At 48.1% G+C, this 26,379-nt stretch overlaps 2 protein-coding genes across 2 annotated transcripts; one reads left to right on the top strand and one right to left on the bottom strand.

The window, feature by feature from the left end:
* Positions 1 to 544: 544 nt before the first annotated feature.
* On the top strand, positions 545 to 4,075 carry LOC128726230 (zinc finger protein GLIS2). The gene is made up of 3 exons (XM_053820027.1): positions 545 to 1,248; positions 3,098 to 3,371; positions 3,449 to 4,075. Exons 1-3 carry the CDS (start codon positions 545 to 547, stop codon positions 4,073 to 4,075), a joined length of 1,605 nt encoding a protein of 534 aa, XP_053676002.1.
* Positions 4,076 to 4,990: 915 nt separating this feature from the next.
* On the bottom strand, positions 4,991 to 5,437 carry LOC128724981 (uncharacterized). Its single transcript, XM_053818701.1, has one exon. It carries the CDS (start codon positions 5,435 to 5,437, stop codon positions 4,991 to 4,993), a length of 447 nt encoding a protein of 148 aa, XP_053674676.1.
* Between the last annotated feature and the right edge of the window lie 20,942 nt (positions 5,438 to 26,379).

Genomic DNA, 26,379 nt, shown 5'->3' with positions numbered 1-26,379 from the left:
CTTTAGTCAGCATCTCGTACTCGCACCGTACGGAACGCACGGCCGCGCAGGTTCGCAACAAAGGTCGCGCGTGGTGTGGTACAATTGATAACAGGACCTCGGTTCGATCATTCTGACGTGCACGGTTTTTTTTTTCGCGCGCACTCCATCCGTCCATTTGCATCGAGTTCGCGTGTATGTGAAAGGAGAGAGAGAATAGATTTCAACAAGGATGCCGCTGCATGAAGCGTGTATCGTGATCGTTTGAGGAGGATTTAAAACGCCTGTGTGTGGGAGTCTGTATGTGTGTGTGTGTGTGCACGTGATTGTGAAAAAATTAAGCTCTCGCCATCCCCTAGAGTTGCAACGTAGCGTGTTTGTGTGTATTTGCAAAGAAATTAACCCACAAAAAGGTGCCCCAAACGGGGGGTAGAAATTAACACACCAAGATAAGCAGCCTGTGTGTGCGTGTGTGTGTGTGTGTGTGTGATAACACTTAACCAAAGAACCAAACGCCAGACCTAGATGACATAAAGCGTGCCGGTGAGCCAAAGTGAGCGCCAGAATGCTAATCAACAAAGAAACCATCCCGTACAGGATGGGCCTGCAGCCCTTCTACTACTACCAGTCGTCGCCACCGGTGCAGAATGAGCGGTTAGGTGGAGGAGGAGCAGGTGGAGTAACCGCGTCGTACCACCCCATCACGCCGCCGTACCACCACTCGTACGATTTCGTCCTGCCGATGCAGTCTCCTGTCGGTTCGGTGGCCGCAGCTGCCGTCGCAGCGGTAGCGGCTGCCGCCGGAGTCCCCGTTCCTGGTGATCCTCGGCTCCGATCTCCGGTGTCCTCGGTTGCCAGTTCCCCTTCCTCACCGCCTTCATCGTCCTCGTCGTCGGTTTCACCGCTGTACTTCTACATGGCTGGTCGGGCGGATGATGGCGCAACGGATGAAGCTGGAGGTCCTGCGCCCGGAGCAACCGGATCTCGGAAGGTGGAGTCGCTTTCCACTGGCCCGTTGTCACCACCTCATACCCCACCGTTGAGGGATCGCACACCCAGCCCACAAGCCGCTAGTCGTAAATACGGATTATCGAGGTTGGCTGAGCAGGCGCTCGCAACTTCCGGGGCCACTTCCGGTCAGCGTAACTCCGTCATTATGAAGGTGCAGAACCAGCAGGTTGTGCCGATGCAGCGCGACACCGATGCTGGTTCACCGTCGGAACCGGAAACGGTCGAGGAATTTATCTGCCGCTGGGAGAACTGCTACTGGTAAGGGTTCGCAAGGACTTTGGGGCTTGGGGTTTTTTTTAGCTCATTCGCATCCACACTGAAAATGGTTCGGTGAACGAGGATTAGCGCACTACTCGCGGAAGGTGTAACTTACGAGTTGTACATCTTTTTCGCCCGTTATCTCTGGCCAACGAAGGGTTGTGTCTGGTAGGGAAATAGCCATAGCAAATGTCGCTACTTTTCGGGTGAGCTTTTGGTGGCGCAAACTGCAGAACGAAGTACATCAGAATTCTAGGGTCCTGAGGGTAAGGTGCACTCTGTGTATTTGTATAGTGACCAGTTCTTTTTTCTTTTTGAAACATCTTGTATTGATTTTTGCTAATAACCGTGACTAGCAGTTTTGATTTTTTACATAATCAAAAGCATAGCTGGTCTCTCATCCAGCCTATTGGGTGTTGAATTTTAAATTTCATCATGACTAGGGTTTTATTTCCTATGCCTCGATCGCGTTGATTGTGTTGAAAAATATTTTTTAAACGACCACCCTGTGTTGCCGACGCTTGGAGAAACTTCTTTTTCAACAACGAAAAGTGCCAACCGAGCGCCTGAGGTAGTTTGTTATCTTTTTCCTCGCCGCGGATCATATGATTGTCGCTAGATATAGTCGTACGGTAGGCTGGAGATGATTTCTCTTCCCTTATCCCTTTCCGGACGGCAAACAAGCGTCAGTTCCCTTGCCGTTGGTGGCCTCACGGTGTTCACTGTTTCGCAGACACACGTTTTCGTGTGTACCGTGTGCACACGTCAGCTAGAGCGAACACCTCGGCCGACGGCCTCTTTGCTGCTGGTGTTGAGATCTGCCTGTTTGTTCCCCATTACCCGCACGAACGAATCCAAGCCTTCGTCACCTAATCTGGCACGTTTCTTTTGCGCAGAGTTGGCGCCTCCTGTTAAGAAAAAGCATTCCATTTGGACACCTTAAGGGGAGAAGCATTTTCTTCAACGAAAAGAATATTTCAAACGTTGCGCGAAATGCGTAGGATAATTGATTTCAGAATCAATCTCTTGTGTCGTACATCGTAGCAACAAATTGGAGGGCTTCAATCACGAATGAATCACCAACAGTCTAATGGCACCACAAGATAATTGAAGCACGCAAAACATGTGTGCAATTGGGTTTTGTTTTTGCAACACGGACATAAATCCCCCACCCCGAACATCTTTTCAAGGCGTGTTCAAAACAGGCAAAAGTAAACACTGCCTAAACCTGGCCGAAAAAAGGCTTATCATGAGCGCGCGCGCCCGTGACGATTGTGGCAGGAGCATTCGCTGAATTTTTGCCACCGATGAGTTTGCTGATAAATGCGAGCAAAAATCCAGCCCCTCATAGGCTTGAGCCCCGGCAAACGCAGCTTTTCTAACTCGTGACGTACCGTGGCTGTGTTGCGATTCGATTTTTTTGTGCCACAGCCACACACGGACCATAGGCAGTTGTTCGGGTGATAAGAACGGTTTCGCAACATTGCGCCAATTATGTTATGGTACGGTAGAGAGGGTGATTACCGTAGCAAAAAGTGTTGTCATAGTTTTAAGAAGGAATAGGATAAAAGTATCAATTCCCTCACAGCAAATCTATTTTTGGGTATGTGTGGTCAAATGGAGGACCGCAACCTCGTGGCGGGATTATCTCGTGCCACTCGATAATGATCACTACTGTAAATGTGGGCCACCTGCTCGAAACAGGCGGCCAGTTCCGGTGGTGGGCTTCACCGGTCGATATCTTATCGGACACTACGTGACGTGTTCCAGCACCACCTCGAAGGAATTCCACCTGCCTGTTACTGACGCACCGTGTTTCCGTTTTGTTCGGTTTCGTTTCATTCTGCAGCGTGTTCTTCAAGCTGGAAGATCTGGCGAGTCACGTCACGCAGAAGCACGCCGTCATTGGACTGGATGGGCTGTACTACTGCCGCTGGGAGCGCTGTCTGCGCCAGGATCGTGGCTTCAACGCACGCTACAAGATGCTGGTGCACGTGCGCACTCACACCAAGGAAAAACCCCACCAGTGTGGCAAGTGCGGAAAGTGTTTTTCGCGCGCGGAAAACCTTAAGATCCACCTGCGCTCGCATTCAGGCGAGAAGCCGTACGTCTGCCCAGTGGAGGTGAGTTTGAGCGTGAATGATCCTTGAAGGTGAGTTTGATCGCTGACGTTTTCGTTTGTATTTGTCAAATTTTCCAGGGGTGCAGCAAGGCCTACTCGAACTCATCGGATCGGTTCAAGCACACGCGGACGCACTCGAATGATAAGCCGTACGTGTGCAAAGTGCCAGGTTGCAACAAACGCTACACGGATCCGTCCTCGCTTCGGAAGCACGTGAAGACGTTCAAACACGCGAACCACCGGTACGCGTCCCGCTTGCCGGATATCTGCTGCATGGAGTATGAGAGTTTTTCGCAAGATAGCACTCGCTCGGACGGTGCGTACGCGGACTACGATTCCGAGGACAACGGTGTGCTGATCGACGTGGTCCGTTGTGATGACGAGGCGAGGCTGTACCCGGAGTATCGGCTGCACGTGCCGGACGCGTGTGAACATCCGGGCTGCCAGGAATCGACCGGTGGCGAAAGCTACTGGTCCGTTGATCGACCGACCGATGGGAGGATCCGAGATGCTGTAGGATTTGTGGATGAACGCGTGGAGCCAACGGATCGACCGGATCCGGCATGGGATGGCGATGGCGTGACGTCGATCGAAGACGATGAGCTGTGTAGGGCCGTAAGGGAGCTGAACGGACACCCGAAGGTGCCCCGGTTGCTCAAGATGGACGTGGACGGTCCGCTCGATCTCAGTATACATCACCGATGAAAGTATGCGGCCTGGACCGCACGTTGATTTTCGATTCGCTACTCGCAACCCCCGAACCAAACCAAACACAAGCAAACACTCCCCAAAACTTCCCCAAGTTTCCCAAGCTCCCGAGCCTTTTATGTCCTTTATGTTTCCCACTTCCCGATTCCCTTGTTAAACCCCTACCCTATTTGAACTGTGTTCTGCAACGCAACTGATGGATTTTGTAGTAAGTAAGGAAATCGTTTTTTTTTTACATTTTACATATCTATAACAAGTTTATCTTTATACGTTTCTATCAAGAAAGCACAAGCTAACATTATTTCTAGCAAAAGTACACGAATCACGAATGTAAAGCATGATGAATGAGGGTTAGATAGGTCAAAGATGGAAAAGAAAAAGAGATAAGAAAGTCAAAGAAGGCAAATATTGGCCAAATGAGAAGGAAATAGAAAAGGAAATAATGACAATGGTATATAGCGTAGAATACACTAATAAGAGAAAAGAAACAAAGGAGTAAATGAAAGAGAATAAAAGAAAAGAGAAGATGTGCAAGAGATGTGAAAAGGAAAGAGTACAATATTTGAATTAAAAACTCTGTGGTGTGAATTGAAACTCAATTTCTTTAAACTAAACACAAACAAAACCCATAACTGTTACAAACCTTGCCAGTAGGCGAAGTGGTTGAATAAATAATTATGCAAAACGATGTTTTTATGAGAATTGCATTTTATTCTGGTAAGAGATCAGAGTTCACTACTAATGCTGTAAAAGATATTTGATACCACACGGTAAGGTTTGAGCTTAGTTAAATTATGTTTTAAAATATCTTGTTATAATATTTATTTGAAAGAAAACCACTTTGCGGTGGTAACATTCATGTGGTGGAATGAACACCTTACATTAATTTCTAACAATCCCGCCTCGCTGGCATTACTGTGGCTTAGAGCCGATGGGAAAGGACGGCAAGCCAGGGGCACCACCACCACCTCCACCTGCTCCACCGAGAGCCCCTATAACCGAGCCGAGCATACCAGGATTGAACGGCGTGATGATGGCTTGAAACGCTCCAATGATCAGCGAGGACTGTACAGGCGATTGTTGCGATCCGGAGCCCAGTTCTGGTAGGCCAGAACCACCCAGTAAGCCAGCTGCACCACCTAGCGGTTGATCCGGTGTGGTCGGTTTTTCGCTGGAACTTACTGGCAACGGAGGCCTCACGTCGAATGGTCCTGCCCTCGCGTCCTGTTGATGTTTTTCCAGCTGGTTAGTGTCCTTTTCGTCCAGTGAGTGCTCAGCCGTTCCATCCGACAAATTGCAGACAAACGCGAGACAACAGAGTGCCCTTAGCAGGGTGGCTTTCGAAAACACTGTGTGCATGTTGAAGTGAACGTAAGTTTGGTGCACCAGGTGGAAGGTAATGCAACTTGTCTGGGGTGAGTTTCCCGGAGGACTGCGCTTAAATTCGAGGTGGCTCTTTTGTTAGCAAACCTCGTGGAGAGCGAGGGCCCGAGAATCGGTGAAATAATTAGAAGTCGGTCGTTGCGATAAGCGAACCGGCGTTGCTGTTATTCAATTAACGTGCATTATGCTGGCTGGGGGGTCTATGGTTCTTCGATATGGCCAAAGAACCGGGAAGTTATGCGCGGTGATACGAGCCCTATCAACCCACAGGCCGGGTTGGTGCCGTGTGTTTCGCAAACGGAAATCGTTAATTCGAACGACGTGAGTTGTCAGTGTCGTTAAGACACTGTTGGAGGCAGTTTGGGCGATTTGTTGCAGCTTTGCGATGCTCTGTAGGCTTATGATTGTTGTGCTTTGTATCGAAAACGTTGTGGTACAGTTGAATTTCTCAGTTCATTCTTTGTAGGGTTTCGTTTTAATGTTTGTTTCGCTCTTTTTCTGGTACTAAATTGTGGTGTAATCGAGAACATTGTGTTGAACACGAGGAGTGGATATGCAAATCACAGGTGTTTGTTACTTTAACCCAAAAAAATGCTGTAAGGCGCAACCGCAATCAACCGCATCAACCGCAATCAATGTAATCAACCGCAATTATAATAACTCTCTTACGCACGAGATGTTTTAGTTATTTAACTCTTTATTACGTTTTGACAATTTGTTGCAAAATGTTGATTACATCTCTTTCTCGTATTTGCATTCCATTCATTTTTTCAATATGCTTATTTAGTGGAAAATTGAATCAGTGATTCCCTGTGGTGGAAGTTTTTTTTTTCAATCCACGTTTTATTATGCCCCCAAACACTCACTCACAAACCGAGCCTACTATGGTCCTGGTCGTGGATGTTACCCAGACGCCCGTCAGAAGCCCTGACTGATCGATTCAGTGTTCGTCCTGCGCCGTGGCACTCTTTAAATATTGCTTTTCGATGAAGTCGTGTTTATGAAATAAAAATTAATCCAATCCCGCTCAAACAGCCGTTCGGTCATCCGCGAACGCCCGCGGCAGGGCACGAGTGCTTGATTAAACTTCAACAGGTTTTTAATTGACACCGTTGGCCGCAGGATACAAACTCGAACCGACCGGACATCAGGACGTCTGGGTGCAGTGCGACTGAAATGAAGTGGAACTAGAACGCAGCAGGAAAAAAATCCCAGCGAACGCATACACACAGAAAGTCGACCGAGAGCAAATATTCGACATTTGCATTCCCAGAAGGGACAGCGCGTTTCCATGGCGATGGAAAAACGCACCAAAAACGCGTTCGGTGCCGATTTTTGCATTGTTTCGTTTGGACGAGGAACTGCAGCAGGTTGATTTAACGTTTTCGTTGCACCAACCCAATATTTGCGTTCAAAGTGCCCTCGGAGCGGCTCGGTGTTGGACTTGCAATCCTGCCGTTCCCGGTCGGTTTATTTAACGTAACGGAGAAAAATCAGCGAAGGACGAACCATTATTGGCATACGAGACGAGCTGGACCGACCAGGGTGGAAAAATGAAACAAAAATTGCAGACAAAACGGTTCCATTCCCACCGATGGCTGGCTCCCGGAGGGCAACATCCAGTGGCCACGGCCGTGTTCAGACAGCCGAACCGAGCAATAATAATGCGCCTTCCGTTCCGAAGCCTAGCCAGTCCACCGTCCGGGCGTGGAAAATCCTGTGCCCGGAAATGGTAGCGCGGTTCTTCGCTCGTCCTGGCACTCACAGACGATCCCGAAGGTCCTGGTGGGCTTGCCCCACAGAGTGTACGGACCACCGCAACGATTAACTCCCGGACTCTCGGAGCCTGGCACGGCTGCAAAACAACCCCCGGGCGCTGGAAGCGAACAGGCGAGTTTTCATTATCGTTGGCTTTCCCGTTGACCCGGCCCCAGACGGTGTCTTGCCGTTTCCGGCAGAGCGCCCGGTCGGAGGGTGGTGAGAAGGTGAAATAAACGAATTTTAAATTCGAGAAAAAGCCGAACCGTTAGGCGGGGACACTTTCGGCCCAACACTTTTCGTCCTGAGTCTCGGTTCAGACGAACCAGGCGGTATGACGAGGAAGGCGCGATGAAATTGCAAACTTCAATGGAATGCGGGGGTTGGAAAAATCGTCGGGTTGGAAGGAAAATTTGTTTGCACGCCCGTTGCGACTGGTCGGACAGACACAATGTTGCCCGGGATTCGGCCGGAACATCCTTGTGGGAAGGCAGGGTTGCGGTGCGGCGTGTAGGACGTCTCATTTATCATGTGAGCTGGTTTATAAGCCACCCCGAAGCTTCGGGGATTTCGGTTCCTGTCTTTCTCTCTTTCTCTCGCTATCTCTTGCTTTTTTAGATCTTTTTGCTTTTGCGGTCCGACTGGGGTTGAGGTTAGGATTTTAGCAATGATGGAGTCGTAGTAGGCGATGCAACGGAAACGGCTCCCATTGCGAGCCTGCTTTGGCGACCGCAGGTGGTGAGAGTGAGCAGGAGCGCTGATTAGTGAGCGAATTTGCTCATTTGAACTATAGGCGTGGTGAGTTAAAATGGTAACAAATATAAGGGACACTTTTTTTTAATTTTTTCTTAAGATAATAGTTAAAAAACTTGCTCAAAATTCTTATCAGGTTTTAATATTAAAATGAAATATACATATGATAAGCAGAATATGATAAGCATTACTCAATAGCTGGTTAAAATAACATTTGCAGCCTTCGATCAAGATTAGATAAAAACGAATTCGTTTAATTTTTTCGTTCCTTTTTCGTCTTATTGCGTTGTAGAGTGATTAGTTTTTTAACCTTACAAAATGTGATCATCGATCCCTAGTACAGACCACTGTGCCTGTTTACGTGCACCGAGGGATGAGGTCGTATGGGTCGCATTTCTAAAGGACAGCTGAACCGCCCGGCCCAGACACGAACCAGACAATCGAAAAAGGATAAAACTTTACCACCATGCGCCATCGGTTGCTGCTCTCATCTTTCATCTCTCATATCCTCGCACGCACACAGTGCAGTGGGGTTTTCCCGGGAGCAAGCATTTTCATGGTCGCTCTCATTCTCTCTCTCTCTGTCTCTCTCTCTATCTCGTCTCTGCTCACCCAAAGAATAGTCCCCAATGGAGAGGATTTGCTGTTTACGGCCGTGGAAAAGCATCATCGAGGGTCGGCTACAAAAAAAAGGACATGCGAACGCCGAGCAAGAGCATCCGAGTAGACTGCCTTTTCCGATACCTGCCCGCCCGGCTTCCCAGACTAATGCCGATTTCCCTGCGATGGTGTTGTGGAAACAGGAAATGAAAAAGGGCAACTGACTGTGGGTGGGCAACCGAAGGGAAAAACCAAAACTTTCCCAGACTGTCTGCAGTCCGGCTAGTGGCAGTGATGTTGAAGCAGGGTGTGCGAAATTGATGACGTCTGCTGTTGCTGCTGCTGCTGCTGCTGCTACTGCTGCTGCCGGTGGTGGCCCTTTTTGGAGTGTGGTGTTTGGTGAGCATTAGTTGGAGCCTGCGACCCAGGACTCGATCCGAACGCGCAAAACGATGACCATCGTGTGCAGTGCTGGCTAATGGAGGTTTTGGTGAGCCGGCCTTCGTTGTCATTCCGAATCGTTGTCCCTGAGCTGCGTACAGTGAATTGGGTGTTTGAACATTGGTTGGATGTTTGACCAAATGTGGAGCAAAAAAAAACGCTATTTGAGTTACTTAAATTAAAGAAATTTGTTTTAACAGGTAAATCAACATAAGCCAATCGAGCGAATATTATTCAAATATTAAATCAAGCGTTGATAAAAAAAACTAATAAATTGCGTTAAGTTTACCATAGATGCTCATTTCAATAAACTCAGTCTCTCGCCGCACTACAAACAATTTCATAATTTTTAATTCACCATGCAGCGAAATTTTTTCATGTAATACAAGTCAATTTTCCACCCGCAGCTGTAATGCACGTTTGTGGTGAGCAACACCCAAAAAAAAGGACCTTCCCAACGGGTAAAAGTTCGACCATGGCAGCACTTCCGAAATGCGAGGTGGATTACGGTGTCTGCTTCCAGCTCGCTCCGGTGGATGGCGTCCCATCGGCGAACGATAAAGTTGGCGGTTAGTTCGCTCGAAGGGAAATGGGCACCCTCAGTAAGTGCAACCCGCCGGTGATATGGTGCCGGGAAAGTTTCACAAAACCCGTCCCATCTGGCCCGGATGCACCCGATGTCAGGCGCATTTTAGGTGCGTTAACTTCTCATCCGTACTTCTGCGAGGGCACTAGATTGGGACTGCAAGGACTGGGCTGGTTGGAAGAAGCTCAAAAACCATCGGTTGATGACTGATTGGGGCGGGAAAAGTTTAAATGAAAGTTGCCACTCACGGCTTAAATGGCTGTCAAATGAGGGCCAGTGAGCTGGCGAACTTCTTCCTTCGGGGCGGCCCGAGGGTTGAGTGATGCATTTGAACCGGGCGTTCGCTTTGGTACGACAAATTGGGGTGATGAAATATTGGCCAAACCCCCTCCGGTGGCTTTGGACTCGCTGCCAAATGTATTGCACCATCCAAGGAAATGTTGCTGGACAGACCATCCATCTCGGGTACTGAATCGCTACATGTTCATGGATGGATGGACGCTGGTCCTTAGCCTGAACCACACGCAGCTATTACACGAACTGAGCATGAGGAAAACTTTCACTTGAGCATCAGGGAGGATGAAAATGCTCTGCTGCTGGAGAGAAACGAGACAGTCGATGAAAAAACCTTCAACACCGTTGTGTAACGTGATGAATTTCATCGCAAAACTTGCAAGACTAAATGCTCAGTCATCAAGGAATGAAGTTGAGATAACAACGATATATTTTAGCTTAAATGAATCGATGTGATATGGTTCAATATTACAAAACGTGCTTAAACATGTCTCAATGGAAAGCAATTTGAACAATCATTTTCTGTAATTTCATCAACAACGCGCACACTAGAAGAACAACAAACGTTTATTGTAGTATTCTAATTACAACCCACTTCCGAATCCTCATTCACACGATCGATTAATTAACCGACAGCCTTGATCAATATCCGCCCTTATTTATTCTTCTGTCCCTGCTGCTCCTTTTCGTTCATTATGCAAGTGCTCTTCTGGGGATTGGAACGGTTCATCCTCGCCTCCAAAGGTGACGTCATGGTTCCCCTAAGTGACGTGTCAAACGCAACGGTCCCGCTCGAGGGTTTTGTCCCACCATGACCGTACGAGAGCTCTGGGACGTCGAATGCCGGCTCACGTTCCGTCAAGGTTATTCATTAGCCAGCATCCATCAGTCAAGCAAAGCGTGCCTTTGCTACGAAGCTTCAAGCCAACACCGACGTTACCGTCAAGGACCATGCTGACGAGGATCATAATAAAATGCAAATGAGGGGGAATGGAAATTTTGATTGCTCTTGTTTTGTGCTCGCTGTATGAGGTGCCAGTGTCATGGTTTCAGCAGCTCGTAGGGGAAAGTGATGATGTGTTTTTTTTTGCTCGTCTTTTTTGTTCTTTCCGTTATCGTAAGAAGCGTGGCAAGGCTAGGAAGATGCGCCGTCACACGTCTCGACACGAGCGAGGCGTGCAGATTGGCCCTTGGTTCGTGGAAAATCGTCCTACGACAGGTGAGACCAAGTGGGTGGGACGCGCATAATGGCGACGGAATTCGCAGGAATGTGCGATCGCATCGGAATGTGAAGGGAGCGTGCGCTCGACGTAAATTATGCGTTAAAGCTTATTAAGGGCGGCGAAATTAGTATCATCACCCGTGGTACCGTTGAGGGTGAGGCTTCTCTTGGCGTCAGATGCACGATTCATTACTACCTAGAAGTGAAGCGAGATTCAATACGAGTAATGGAATTGATTTTACCCATTGATTCATACCGTAGAAATGCAATATAACTTGCTTCAAGGTAGGATCTTTTGGTTGGGCTTGTATTTTTTTTTCTAGCACTGTCAGCTGTCATTTTCCTCCAAGCAACCCTATCGAAGTAGGCCACCACAAAAGGATCCACGTTGCATTCAATCCGATCGACAATGGAATTGCAAATGTCAATAGTCTTCACCTGAAGCGCCCATTCCGAGACTTTGCGGCGCATTATTCCCGGAAACTATTTTCTTCCAGTGGGCAAGCGACGTGTTGGGTGGGAAAAAAGCTTCTAACCAGCAATTTATGTCTCGGTCCAAATCTGGTCGTGAAACGGTTGCGTGTAAGCTGTGGCTGACAAATGGCTCTGCACGGTTGGGATCGACTGATAAAATGCGAATGAAATTTATCTCCCGATTTTGCAACATTTTATCGTGATTTACCGGAAACCGGCAACCGGTTCGAGGATTTATCGACGGTTCTCATCGATTGACGCCGGGCAGGAGTATGGGTTTTCCTACGACACCAAAAGACGAAGCTTCGAAACCCCATCGGCCAGTTGCATCGGTCGGAAAAGCGTGCACCTCCTTCGAAGGTTCGAAAACCGGGAGCAAAAGCGAGTGTCCTCACAAAAAGGGACACCGCAGGGGAAACGTAATCCAACACACTCGATCCAACGCCATGATGGCCTGGTTCGGATGCGAAGTGCAACGGCACGATGATGGTGTGGGTGAACGAACGAGCTGAGGGACGTCCGAAGGACACCATCAGTGCACTCGAACGCTCGGGTCCTTTTGCACCCTTTCTCACACCGGTTCGGCGGAAATTGGAATGTAAAGTACTATTTACCGCCTGGTTCCCGGCGCCCGACGATGACGACAACGATGGCTGGATGACTGAGTTTAATCTGATTTCAGCCGACAGCTGCATTTGGCGTCGATGGCGGTGCTATCTCGTGTCCCGGGGCGCTACCAGGCGGACAGTGCGATATCGATTTTTCCCACCACCACATTGTAGCGTCCACCGCCCGGAGGTCCTGCTGCGCTGGCTTGGAGTTGGCCAGCAGTTGTGTGTTGTAAATGCAATTCTAATCCCCACTTGCCCGTCCTTTCGAGCTGCACGTTTCTGTTCGGTGCAGCCATGTGCGGGTGTTGCAACAAGGCTACAGGGATGGTCAATTTTTGTCATCTTTTTTGGGTTGGTTGGGTTGAAAAAGATGAACAAAATAAAACCAGCTTATTGTCCTTAAATCATATTAAAATTTAAGCGGATAATCTTGAAAAAATCATGTACAAATGCTGAACCCCGTCTTCATATTCCTTCCAAAAGTTTATTCTGCACAAACGTAGACGAATTTCGAGACGCACTGTGGGCATTGAAATGCACCAGCTCGAGTCTCACCCGCCGGGAGCGGTGTTATCGAACACGGCCAATAATTCTGGGGTTGCATCGAACCACACAAAACGCTCCAACGCCCGGTGCAACTGCACAGAGTCGACATCAGCATCAGCCCTGTCCGGATCCGGTGGCGAACGCTGCGATGCAAAAGAACAAATACATAAATAAAACGTCGACAGCCAGCACCTTCACCAATGGCTCCCACAGCAGCCCGGTGGGACGTCCGATGCTAAGATCGATGCAAATTTAATGAAAAACTATTTCATTAGCCCATCACTTATTAACGGGCGTCGTAATTAAATCAGTCCAGTCAATCGAAAAGCGGATAAACCGAACGATGAACGCACGGGCGATGGAGCTGCGTGGTTCCGTTTTCCACCTTTGGGGCCAACTACGATAGATCCATTTTCTATCTCTCTCGCTCGCTCTCACTCACTCTCTGACTCTTTCTCTCTCACTCTTCCCGCTCGGTAAAGGTGTGACATTTTCGCAAAGACATTTGCCCGCGGGATGCGTCCGGGACAAACTTTGTTGCGGCCAGCCGGTGTACAGGGATACTGAGGGAGCGAAACAATCGCCAGCCGCGCCATGTCCGCGTCCTGTTTCCCGTGATAGCGAGGGCGCAAGGATAAAGTTTTCGATTGATTGGCTCCCAGACATCAGACGAAATACAATTAACTGTTTGATGAGCTTCGGCAATGAGTCGAATGGTTTGGATCGTCGTTGGGATCCTCGGGAATGGAGAAACGGACTGTTGCCTGGTCCTTTTTTTGTATGCCTTTATTTTCCATTTTACTGATGGTGGTGAAAAATGTAGTTCTGAAAAGTTTCATGACACTACTGAAATTGAAGCCTTAGAAATTTAATGTGACACATTGGGTGAAAGTAAACGAATAAAATTGCACCGAAATTGCCGAATTTGTGAAAAAAAAACAACCAAGTTCTCTCAGAACTCAGTTAAGATTTTGAATTTGAATAATTTTTCTTCTCAAACATATGCTGCAAAGTCAGCACCTTTCTTGCCGACAAAAGGACACAAATGGATAGTTGCCTTCTCGCAGAGGCATTAAAATATTTTAATAAAACGCCTCAAAACGGATTCGATAATTAAACTCGCAATTTCGTCCAGCCACAGACGTCCATCAAACGAAGGGCTGAGCGTGCTGCTGCTTACGAGCGAGCAGTAAACATTAACTTTACGGCCGTCTCCTGCCAGCTGTGCCGGTGTGTTTTATTGACGCAGTCGGTAGATTAAAATATTTTCACACCACCAGCGGATAGTCGGCATTCGAGGCTCGCATTAGCAGCAGCATTAATTTCACCACCCAGTTACAAAAAAGGAGCAGGCGCAGGACAATGTGGAGGACGCATTTTATGTTTGTTCTCTTGACTGGTCCACTACATTCTTGTGCTATCGCTGCGTTTCTGGTGAGGTGGTAGTGGTTAGCATTTTATTACCAAAATACCGGTGAAAGCTATAAAATCAATCGGCTTTCCTTTCGAGCGGATCATAGGATATTTTCTTACCAAATCGTGTGGATCTAACCAAAAAGGCACCTTCGATTTATCAGACTTCTGTTTGAGTTGCGCATTTTTGGTAGCTAATATCACATGTTTTGCATTTTATGAAATTTATGAGATTTAATTTTAACAATTTAGATCAATAGTTGTTTTTGTTTTATAAGCTTTATATCCTTGTTTAAAGCGCCTAAATGTATGCAATCTTGTGTTGTTGCTGTACAAGAATGTTCATCCTTATAATATCATTTCCAACTATCACACACAGCTTCAAGAGGTCAAAGCCATAACTGAAAAAGAACCATTTTACAACATTCAGCCACATTCGAGACGAGCAAAAACCAATAAATACCGCAAAGCCGTGTCGTTCCTAAGCACCCGACCACTCCATCAATGGTTGGCGGAATAAACCGTCATCAACTTCGTTAATATTGATGCAAAACAGCCTTCCCATTAGAGAGCGAGAAAGGTGCCGGTTCCATCCCCACTGTTGTAGCCAGTCCGCTTCCTTTAGCGTTTCGAAGTAAATTTCCATTTTCTTACGCTCACGTCCGACTGTGCCTGTCATTTCCGTCTCAGGCCGGATTTGAGGAAAAGCGTCGGAGAAAAAAAATATTCACCGCCTTTCTTGCCACCCACCCACGAGCCGAGACGGTCCCTGGAGAGAAAGGAAAATGTTTTCGCCCGCTACCTGAGATTTTAACATTTCTACTTCACTTTCAAGGTCGTCCGGGCCATTTTTCATAACGGCTATCCCACGCCCTGGCTGCCCGGATGTTACGCTCCCATCGTGCTCCCGAATGGGGGAGTTATAATCCCCCTCCACACTCCACACCATCGGCCGGATTTCCCAACGGACGGAGTGTCTGCGTTTGAGCAGATCGAGACGCTTGAGACTCGAGGACGGTTTTTCGAGGCGAAGCTGTCACGTCCGTCTACCGTTGGCGGAAGTTTTCCACGTTCGGCGAAGGCCCATCCGTGCCACGAGCCATTCGCAAGCCGAAATCGCCGGGTGAGAAGGGTCGCGCAAGAGTAGGGCTCCAATTGTCGCGCCTTTTCACCCAAGAGAGCGAAAGTGGAACGAAACGAGTTGAGGTTGTGCTTGTTAAAACGGGCGGCTTTGGTGGAACATTTGTTTTTTTTTCTTCTCCTGTTTTTTGTTGCACTCGCCGGTGTTAGCTGGAAGCTATTTGATTCCAAAATAGAAGGTAAGGGTCCTTAAAGGAAGAGGTGCTGTTTTTTTAAGGCTCGTATTTTGTTGCTCTTCTCTCTCGCTCTCGCTCATCAACTCCCTCACCAAAGCGAAGGGAAAATAAATAATACGCCATCAAATGGGAAACTAATCGCCCCACCGAACCGCGCCGTGCAGCGAAACGAAGGAAAACATTCGATTGGGAACTCATTCGCCCGGTGGTGGGTCGAACTTGAAATACACGCTCTCAGGGTCACGAAAGGGTGTACTTTGGGAGGTGGTGGCTGAACGCCGCAAATAAAGGACTAACGAGCACGCCAAGAGCGGGAGGCAGTCTCGGTTTGGGGCGCATTTTAAGGATCCCTCTTTCCCGTTCGAGTAGAAGTTCGCCGGCAGGCCAACCGGCACTTATGTACCGGTGGCCATCCTCGAGGCCCAACCTCGTGACCTTGAGACATTTCACTGAGCACACTGTCGGGGAAAACCGGCAAAAGCCGCGACGTACATAAAGCACAACGCGGCACATCCAGCCGAAGCTATCGTTTGCGTCATCGTCGGTTTTGGGTGGTGAGACACGCCAGGATAATGACGCTGGTTGTGGTCGAACCATCGCTCTCCTCCATTGTGTGTGTGTGTGTTATGTGATCCGATTGCCGTGCATATGGACGTTCCCGTGAAGGTTACGTCGCGGGAAACAGATAATGACCTTCGGTGGGTGTTCTGGACCGAGTCCTAACACGGAATGACGATAGTGCATTCGCTTAATGGACGGAGGGAAGTACCGTTTAAAATACATCAATCGATCGAGTGAAGCATCGACGAGAAGTTCATGATTAAAACAGATCTGATTCCCATCTCCAGAGAGTTTCATCCATCTGATTGTGGAATTGAGGACGATAAAGCGTTTCATGCATTTATTTGAGATTCAAGAATTTTATATGGAATTGCATGGAACGAGGATATGCAGAGGCACAAATACATCAAAGTGTCGACCAGAAACACTCATAATGAGCAGCATAAGGAGCGGGTAAATTACACACGACGTCCTGTTATGCATCCGGATCCGCTTCGTCCGTTAACGAGGCTTCCCCGGCCACCTTGCATGACGAATCTATCCTAATGAAGACGGATTCCAGCACCTAATTGGCGTTGGCATCCTTCTCCCCCGGCTAATGTCCCGGACGTCGGTCGTAATCAGCTCGGGACGGTTTCAACCCGCGCCAACGCCCGAAAGTATGCAATCCATCATGTACGGTAGCGCTCGCTGCAGCCCACGGCGAGACACACGCGTTGACCCAAGGTCACCTCGGTGGCACCTCAGCAACACCTCGCAAAGGGCAGACCCATTCGCCACGCGCGTCCATCAACCTGACGCGGTTGAGACATTAGGCAAATGACCGTGAAATGACGGATGGGTGGGCGAGTGAAATCGTGCGAAAAGGGGACGCAAAAAGAAACGCTCCCGATTACATGCGCTCACAGGTGGGAGACTTTTCCTGCGCTGGAATGCTCGCGTTCGCGTTTTGGAGCGGAATGTATCGGAGCGATAACATCTTTCCACCCACGGGTTTCGATGGACTCATGCTTTGGGTGCCAAAGGTGACCATTTCTTCTTCGCCTTTGATCAAGAGTGTGAAAAAACGGAATGAAAGCGTTGAAAAAATGGACCAAAAGAAAAAAAATTGAACGAGCGGCTAGACGTTAATTGGGCTTGCTTTCTTGTGCGAAAATTAATATCCCACTCGTCCACCAACCGGTTCGCCATCGGGACTTTGAATCCGGTGTCCTTCCGCCCAAATGGCAATGAATATCCTGCAAGAGTCTACACCGTGCAATTCCTTTTCGCAACATCACATCTGAACATCAACCGGAGCAACACAAAAAAAAATCAAGAAAAGAAAGAAACAAAGATCGTTTCGCTAGCCTGACCAGGCGGAAGGTTAAATTTGCATAATTTATGACCGTTGTCGGGGCAGCGATGCAGCGTGAACAAGGACGCCGGGGTCTCGGGTCTCGACGAAATAACTCCTCATTTGCAACACGCGTTTCTGGCGTTCTGGGTTCGTTGCAGTTGAAGGGACCGAAGGTCCTGGCTCATCTGTAGAGAGAGGCGTTGGCGTTTCGGACTAAGGTTCGTTCGCCCTGTTAAGACAGACACACCTGAGCGCCCATTTCTCGACCGGGAAAAGCGCCAAAGGTGGCCATTCTACCTGGCCCACTGGGTTTCACTTAAGCGTGGGAATGCTTCTTTTTCTCGACCCTGCGAAATCTCGCAGACCGTCGGAAGTGAACGGCAAAAAAGCGGACACGTTTGCATATGGACGTCGCATTTGTGCGAAGAACGGTGCTGGATGTGCAGTTGAAAAAATCGCAAAAAAGCGGTTGCTTTGCTGAACAATCTCCCGAGAAACGAGATGAATTTCGTTTCAAGATGCATACGATGCTGGGGAAAAAAATTGCACGCATTTGTGAGCAGCCAGACTTGCTTCCATTTACTTTCCCTTTGTTCACGTAGGAATGAGATTTGTTTTTCATTCTTGTTTATTTGTTTCCTGTAAATTCAGCTGCTGTTTTTGTCTTTCAAACGACGACTCAAGACATTGTTCGCAAAATGCTATAACAATGAGGATTTTTTTGCTAGGCGTGAGTAAAATGGATGCATCATAGGTGAGTTGATATCTTCTCACGAATGAGAGCATGCAACCAGCTCATTTCTCACTGTGAGATTATTTTAATGTAAACTTTATTTATGTTTTATTCTATTTTTAGCGTAAAACTCTTTTCCAGATATATTTGCACACAGCTCTAGATGCTTTTGGGGGTTTTCAATAGGCTTAGAGCATTCCTTCCGGCTTAGGCGGAAACAAAGACACCAAAATAGGTTTATTTTTAAATCATAAATTGTCATCCCTGCCCCAGGAGCTATTAATGCTAGCATCGAACGAAGCGTAATGGAAAAAAAAAACAACATCTAATCTGCACCGTCCCGACGCGCGGTAAATAATTGTTAAACTCCATTTTTTTTCTTGTCCCAGCCACATTATCAATCTAATTCCGCACCGAAACAAACAACACCGGACCAACCGAAAAGGCCAACCTTTTGCGGAAGTAGAAAAAGGACCAACCGTAAATCCGGCGGTGAAAGAAAAGCACCGGTGACGACGCAGACCGGTCTTTGAGGGCGAACAAGAGCGCAAGGAAGAGATCTTCATCTAAAATGCTATTTCCATGGCTTTTAAGCACAGAACGAAGCATTGAACCGGAAGATTCAGCGCCCAGCCCGAAGCGTTCGCTCGCCGAAGGAAGCCGGCCGAAGTCAAAATAACAATTCTTACCTCCCACACAACCTCCTCGGCCGCCATCTTGCGACTACCAGACGGTTCTATGTTGCGATGTTATTTTTTTTTGGGAATGCCAACAAAATCCCTTATGCGTTTGCGAGTCGAAGGGAGATGGCGCCACGAGGTGAAGGCGAACGAGGTGAAACAAAACGAAATGGCAAAAAAAGGAAGGACTTTCCCTTTCACTTGCCCTTTCACGTGGGGGTTGTGATGGTCCTGTTGGTCGCCCACGCGATACCGACGAAACCGGTGGAGTGTTTCTCCTTCCAGCTCGCGATGGAGGCGCCTGGTCGCTGGTACGGTAAGGAGCCACGTGGGTCGTATGTTTCGTGCTTGCTCGTGTGCCCTTGCCCTTGAGCGGACGAGCATGTTCGATTAAACCGAACATGGCCGCACCCATGGTCCGTCAGCACAGGGACCAGTGGTAGAGTGGCGGACCTGAGAATCTCGACGATACAACAAACATTCGCTTGTTTGCTCGTGTGTTCGCTGGTGCGACGGTGTTGCACGGAAGTTGCGCCGGAAAGTGGCGAGCTAGTGGCGTGTAATGTGTTTTTAATGACGGATGCAGCGCGCACTGTGCATTAGATTCCGGATTCTTGGAAGGATTTCTAAAGAAAAATTTGAAACCATCATCCAACATCGAATTCTGGAGCAACTTTTGGGCGCTGACGCGATGCGAGCGTTTGAAATATGATCAATGGTGCTTTAGGACCATAGAGACTGGATTTCAAAGTGCAATCGTTCATTGCGAGTGAGCTTTGCAAATAGAGCGATTCGCACGCGTACGGTACTGTGAAAAGTCATTAGAAAGAGCTTAGCCGAACGATAAGGCGATGGAGTGATTTGCTTTCTTTGCAAATGGAAAATCGTCATCGTTTTGTAGAGCTACCCTACTGAGAATTTCTATTGCATGGTTACTCACAAAGTAAATTTTCTTCAGGGTTTTGTGTTTTTTAAAACACATTCAGACCCATCTGGTAGTAATTCCGATGGATTCGGCAAATGTTCGCATCCACACTGTCCCATTCGAAGCTGGACCCATTCTGGACATAAATTTTCATCATTGGCGGACATTTTTCCGTTGCCGTACGTTGCCCGGTTCAGGTGCGGTTCCGTTTTGGTGCTGCCATTGTATTCTCTGAGGGCATGTACCCTCAAGGAGCGCCTTTCGACGGTCGCCGTGGTTCACCATTCACCGTGTTTGTTTACGTACGTATGCAAGCACACCAAACTGTTTGCCGTCCGTGTCTGGACGATGATAGCCTTCGGGGATTTTACGAAAGGACACACGTCCTTTAGCTAGAATAACGTCTTAGAAAATACAACCTCTTCGTGGCTCCTAATCTGTCCCCATTCGCATTCGTTCCCTGTCTTAACGGTTTTCGCTTTCTTTCGTTCTCGCTCGGGTGGCTCGTGGCTGAGTAATTCCCTGGCGTAAAGCTTGAAGAGAATGGACGACGATTCACACGTGTCCGCTGAGAGGGTGTGGGACTGGCGAAACTGGCGAGCAGGTGGACCAGGCGTCCAGGGTCAGACAGGTGATCATTTTCGCCCGGTCATCCTGTCAGGATTCGGACCGTTTCACTGCACGCGACTGATGTTGTTTTTACCGACCGACGGTCGGTGGAGTTTCTTTTTGTGTTTTACTTGCGTCGCATGTTTTTTTTCGTGAAGTCGTTAGAGGGATTTGTTGACTCGGGGTTTTATTTTTCGCCACCCTTGACGGCAGCCCGGGGTACTCGTTGTTTACAATTTTCGGACGAGTTCAAGCCGGACATGATATCGTTTAGCGCAATTGAAAAAGTTTTGATTAACTTGCCGAGTGCCCGGTGGAAAAGTGGCCAAACTTGCCGTCTCTCTTTCTCGCGGTCCTTCGCTCGCGCTTCCATTCCCGGGCAGACGATTTTTCCTTTCTTTTTCTTCTTTCTCTCTTCCATCGCCTTTTTTTTAACGCCCCTCGGTCGTTTCCACATTCTGTTTGTGTTTTAACTTTCGCCGAACGAACGAAACGCCCGGTTCGCGCGGGCGAGGGAAATGAAAATAAAACCCGGGAAAACTAAACGAAACGACGAACCATTACGCGCGGCCGGTCCGCCGGCTGCTGTGGATGATGGCCATTCACGGGAGATAATGAAATGATGCCCGGTTGGGAAAATTGTGCTGCGAAAACGCCAACGAAAGAGGCGAACGTCGAGACGCTCTGCTCGGTGATGGATTTGAAGACAATTCGATTATGCCGAAGGTAATTCGACGGAAGTGCACTTATGCGATTGCGACGGTCGCCGTTTTTGGCTGAAGGGCGCCGAAGGCTGCGTTTGCGAGGCTTGTTGATGTAATTATTGGGCATGTTTTAATGCAAACTGGCAAACAGTGGACCTGTGAGGGAAGTGATAATTGTATCGATTGAATCCCCGAAAAAGGTAAACATTTCTTATCGCTTTAACGCTGCTTGAGGTTTTGTTCTATTTTCAACAAGCGCTTCCACGAAAGCGAGCTAAAACGCGGCTTTGCGACAGAAGACAGGATTTAATTGACGTTCCTCTTAAATCTGCCAACCGCTGCTGGCTCCGCATTCGTATTTTAAGCTTCAACAGCAGGCTCCTAATTTGGAAATCCGATTACCTCTATCCCGTTTCCGAGCGAATGCACACCGAAGGATGCCCTTGAACCCGGCTCGAGCCCTGGTTCGTGGCCCTTTTTGGGCCCTTGCCAATGCCAAAGTGTCGTTAATTTGCACTTTCATCTGCGAAGCATAAAATTCCACTAACGGCCCCGGGTGGGTGCCTCGGAATGGCGGCAATCTGGCCCGGTCAGATAGCAGATAGCCCCGGCATTATCTTTATGGGTGTCGCTTCTTTTTCGGTCGCTCCCGGGGAACGGCTGGAAGCGCCATTAATAGCCCTGCCTATCCCGTACCGTACGATGCTGACCGCGATCGCAATACGCGACAGTTTTCGTGGCGCAAAATATATCTATATTGCACAAAAGTAGCCAGTAATACGGCAGCATCATTAAGAGTTGAGCAGCAGCAGCAATGGCAACCGTTCGCGCGCTTCAACCCTGTAGTGTAAACGCTCTGCGACACCGCACACACTTTGTGAATGTTGGGGGGAAAAGTTTTCCTCCCACCGGGAACGACCAGCTAAATGTCCAAAAGCGCCATCGCCGAAACCGTGTGTTGGTGTGTAAATTTGAAGACATCATTTAAGCAGCACTATCAACCGACTCTTGCGTTAAAGCCGTTAAAGATGTGCTGGCTTTTTTTTGCTGCCTTTTTCCGAACAAACCGTACGGGACATCGACCACGCCGCCATTTCGCTTATCCGCATTAGCAGAGATTCGCGATAGCATTAAAACATTTCCCCTGGTTCGACGAGCACATGTCGCGCTTTGTCTGACGTCCGAGTTGGCCGTTGTTTGAACACAGTCATGAGCCAGAAGTCGTTAAAAGATAAAAATTATAAGTCTCGCAAAAGACACCCCGTCTGCTCGGCTCGGCCACGTCTCTACCGAAGGACTCGGGGAAGGTAAATCCTTGCTTGTTGCCGTCCAAAGCAGCAGCCGTTTTGCTTCATTGTGGCGCAGGAGCTCGATGCCAGGGTTGTCAGTAAAATTGCACAAAATTTCCACGCAACAAAAAAAAACAAGAAACAACGTCACAATGGCTACGACTGGCGGTTCCTTTTGTTCGCATCCGACGCAGCCAGCGGCAGCATCCCGGACCGGATCAATGTCGAACATTTCAGCCCCCCCCCCTGTTAGGGGGTGGAGAGTTTTTCACGAAGAGGAGCTTTCTAAAATCCTTCACAGTCGCCGGTTGGGAGGTAAAATAAAGAAGACTGAGAAGAAAAAAAGGACCATAATTGACATTCCCACGCGAGACCGCTAATGGTCTCAAATCTGTGCCCATCACGGTGCACTACCACGCGTTTACGGTAAGTAATTATAAGCTTAACCCACACCATCCCGGTCAGGTGGAGCGTTCCGTCTTACTGTCTACGATGACGCCGTTATCGAAACGAGCACCCATTAGAGATGTCGAGTTTGCTTGGGCAGCAGTTTCACTACGCCTGTTCTTTTTTCTTTCTTTCACTTCTGTCAAAAAAAAAACCTCTCTCCTGAGATTTTCCCGCTTCTTCAAGAATCGTTCTTTCGAGGACGCGATAGCAAGACAATGGCGCGGAAATGTGCGCGGAATGAAAATCTCGTTTTTCCCGTTTGCCAAGTGGGAATGAAAATAACGAAATTTTATCACCACCAAAGGGTGCCCTGGAACGGCACATTCCAGGTCCGTTTCGATGCGCCCGTCGGCCGGCAGCTGTCCCGGCTGTCCCTGGTTCGGGAGTGAATTTATGAAATTAAATTCCACATTCGTTCCACCCTCAGGAACCGCGTCTTCCTGTCGCTTTTGGCTGCTGACAGCGCATCGAAGTAGTTCGACATCCGTGATGGGAGAAAGAGAGAGAGAGAGAGAGAAGATGAGAGAAAGAGATAGAAATAGGAGTGCAGTTTTTGTAGCTTTTTGTTTCTTACGAGCCCTACGTCTGGCTGGGAAGAGCGAATTTTCCGGAGGATCGCCTGATCGGAACCGATGGAACGAAAAGAACGCTCGCCGTTCGAGGAGAAAGTTTTCCGGAACAAACGGTAAGAATGGTTGGGGTGGGAACGAGAATAATAACAGCATTGTTGTTCTTGCGAATCCTGACGTTCGGGAGTTCGGGGCGGAAATGGATAGCGTTACAGTACCGAGTAACGGAGCTGCAGGAAGCAAAGTGAATTGAAATGGGGTGTATGCAAACGTGCCAGATGGGGGTTTGTTGCATTAAGTCGAAAAAACCGAGCAATTGTTAACAGTCGAAGAACCTCGTCGAAGAGCCGTATTTGCCGTCGAAATATTAAATTGAATACTAAAATGTTTCAAGTTATGTTTCGTGAAGGAACAGCTCTCGCTTCATAGCAATCGTTGCTCACCATAAATTGATAAAACGAATATTTTGCTCAACTTTTACACTCCACGCCATCGAAATGAAAGCACAGCTTCACCTCACCTCGGTTCATCCTGTGCCACTCGAGCCGGGATACTGGAAACGGTTGATCGAGTGGCCACTCGAGATTATCTAATACCATCGATCGCTGCCAGCTTTTTTCCAATTTCCTGCAGCGCTCCTGCAGCGGTATTTGGTCCTCTGGTCTGGTTCTCGTTGCCACGTACTCAAGCAGCGAATCAACTCGAGTAAGCTGAAGAAGTATCGATGACGTTCGCTGTCGAAACGGATCGTGCGCTAGACTCTGCCAGACGTCCTATCATTGGGTGCGCCGTTCTTCCGAACTTTCGCTTCACCGTTCATAAATCCCCTCGTGGGCAGTTTTGCCGGCGAGTCGGATGTAATTTTTCCTCGCAGCAGTTAATTAAATTAGTCGTGAATAGTCTGATGCTGCTGTAAGGATCCATACCCTTGCTTGCGTCTTGTGGGTAGTTTTTATCGTTGATTATCGGCAACAGAACGTTTCGATGGTACGTCGGTATTGATGGACGAAACATCAAGTTAGGCTTTTTACCAAAGCTGAAAGCATGTTCGGTCAGAACTCGAAGCTAAGTAATCCGACGTTTGCATAATAGATACGAAAAGGTCGAGTAATAGACAACAGATAACACAATTCCTCGAAAAACCTGTTGCAATGCAGCGCACGGCTGGCGTTCGCCGAATGGAGTCAACCGTTACGGTGGCTGAGGATTAAATACCACATGCACGTACGTAGGGTCGTTCACATCGGCACGAACAGGACGTAATCCTATGCACCCCCAGGCGGTATGTGAAACTTGACCAGAGTAAGGACGCGCGGTAATGATAGCGTTGTCCTGCACTGGGGAATTGTAATGTGATTCATCAACGACGAGGATGCTCTTAGCACGCGCTCCATAGGCTTGGTTTGCCCCTAAAGCTATGCAACGTGCTCGACAACCGGTTCGAGGAAACGTGCTCTCTGACGTCAGTGGTAGCGAACCCTTTTAGTGTGCAATGTATTTTCCTAATTTCAATCAGCATAACTAATAATTGCTTGCCCTGTTTTGGTGATGCTTTGCATCATATTACGTTTCCAATAGCATAAGCAAACCAACCCGTTTCATTTAAAGTAAACCAACGTACCTTCCTGGAGCTGTTTTTCCTCCTCTGTGTCTGCGGCCGGTCAACGGTTGATCAGGATGTAGGCATTATTCGCTTTCCGTCCCCAAGTGACACCATGGTGACAATAATGATGCGTTTGCGCTTCCGGCTGACAAGTTCCGTCCGACGTATCATGCACCGAACAGCCAGGTGAAGCCTACGAGCCCTCCGGTCTAAACCGTCACCCCTGATGCACCGGTACCGGCGAAAGGACGATGCGGTGTCCGTTTTACGGAGTGCTACCGATAGTGTGAAGTGTCCACGTTTCCGCCTTTGGGCTAGATGCTGCGGTCATCGGTGAGCTGAAGCCCTCGGGGCGTCGAAGGGCCAGCCCGGATGAGACCTCAATGCAATTACCAATTCAATTTAAATTCTAAATCAAAATCCGAAACTCAACATGTGCAGGAAAATGCAATTATTATGATGATAGTATTTCAGTGATTTTCAAATTGAATTATCAACCGAACCGGGGTTTCCGCCCCGGAGTGGGGGTGCCGAGCAGGAGACCCGATCGGATCCGGTGTCTGGGCGTCAGTCTGACCGGAAAGCGGAGGCAGCCGTGGCGGAAGTGTGAAATTCGACTTTCGTCTGTCAATACGAAATTTATGGTAAGCTCCTTTCGGCACGGGTTGGTGACTCGGCCTTAATAGGTGCCCGCATGGTGTCTGGAGTAAAATTAATAGAGCCTGTTGTTGGAATGGCTATTTCCATGCATTTGAAGTTGTATTTTTCATTATTTAACGTATTCATTCGTAACGTATTCATTTAACGTATTAACGTTCATAGTAAGCCTCTAACTGCATACATTTAGGCTGATATGTGAGGAAAAAATGGTGACTCGTCAATGCACATTTCGGTTGCATTTTCAAATGCATTTATATGACAATTATGCAGTCTTTGTGTAATCACGTGATAGTAGCGATATTCAAGCTCCGCCAACCATACCCAGGGACCAAAGATCTGAATTTTGCATACATTGTTGTTGATGAAAAAGGATAAAAAGCGGTACCCCTGGAACGTTTCATTTATTCATCACTTTGTAATCAACGGATAAGCGCACTCGGCAATAACAAGAAAAAAATACAGTTTTTGCTCGTACCACCAACATGATAGGCATGCAATTTTACGTTCACCACCAACACACGTGATGATGTTTGCGTGATTAAACAACGTTTTACCCCCAAAAACGCAACCACCACAAACCGACAATACGTATCAGGGATGGTAGCCAATGAAATGAAAAACCACCCACCCAAACACACACATTGCTCGATTTGTACAAAGTGAAAATTGTATGCAAATTAAATATTAACAAGCAGCACGCCAGCCACGATATTAATTGTAATTGTATCACAGAAAAACGATTGATCAGCGTGTGCGGCCGAGAGAAAAACGAAAAACATCCA

The sequence above is a fragment of the Anopheles nili genome, chromosome 3 (assembly GCF_943737925.1).
Source record: "Anopheles nili chromosome 3, idAnoNiliSN_F5_01, whole genome shotgun sequence".
Classification (NCBI taxonomy): domain Eukaryota; kingdom Metazoa; phylum Arthropoda; class Insecta; order Diptera; family Culicidae; genus Anopheles; species Anopheles nili.
Note: the sequence above shows the minus strand (reverse complement) of the source record. Positions and strands in the feature narration are given on the sequence as shown.

Bases quoted from the DNA above. Each gene is read 5' to 3' on its own strand.
- LOC128726230 (XM_053820027.1), top strand. From the start codon at position 545: ATGCTAATCAACAAAGAAACCATCCCGTACAGGATGGGCCTGCAGCCC. The intron at 1,249-3,097 runs GTAAGGGTTCGC...TTCATTCTGCAG, and splicing joins CGCTGGGAGAACTGCTACTG to CGTGTTCTTCAAGCTGGAAG. The intron at 3,372-3,448 runs GTGAGTTTGAGC...CAAATTTTCCAG, and splicing joins CGTACGTCTGCCCAGTGGAG to GGGTGCAGCAAGGCCTACTC.
- LOC128724981 (XM_053818701.1), bottom strand. From the start codon at position 5,437: ATGCACACAGTGTTTTCGAAAGCCACCCTGCTAAGGGCACTCTGTTGT.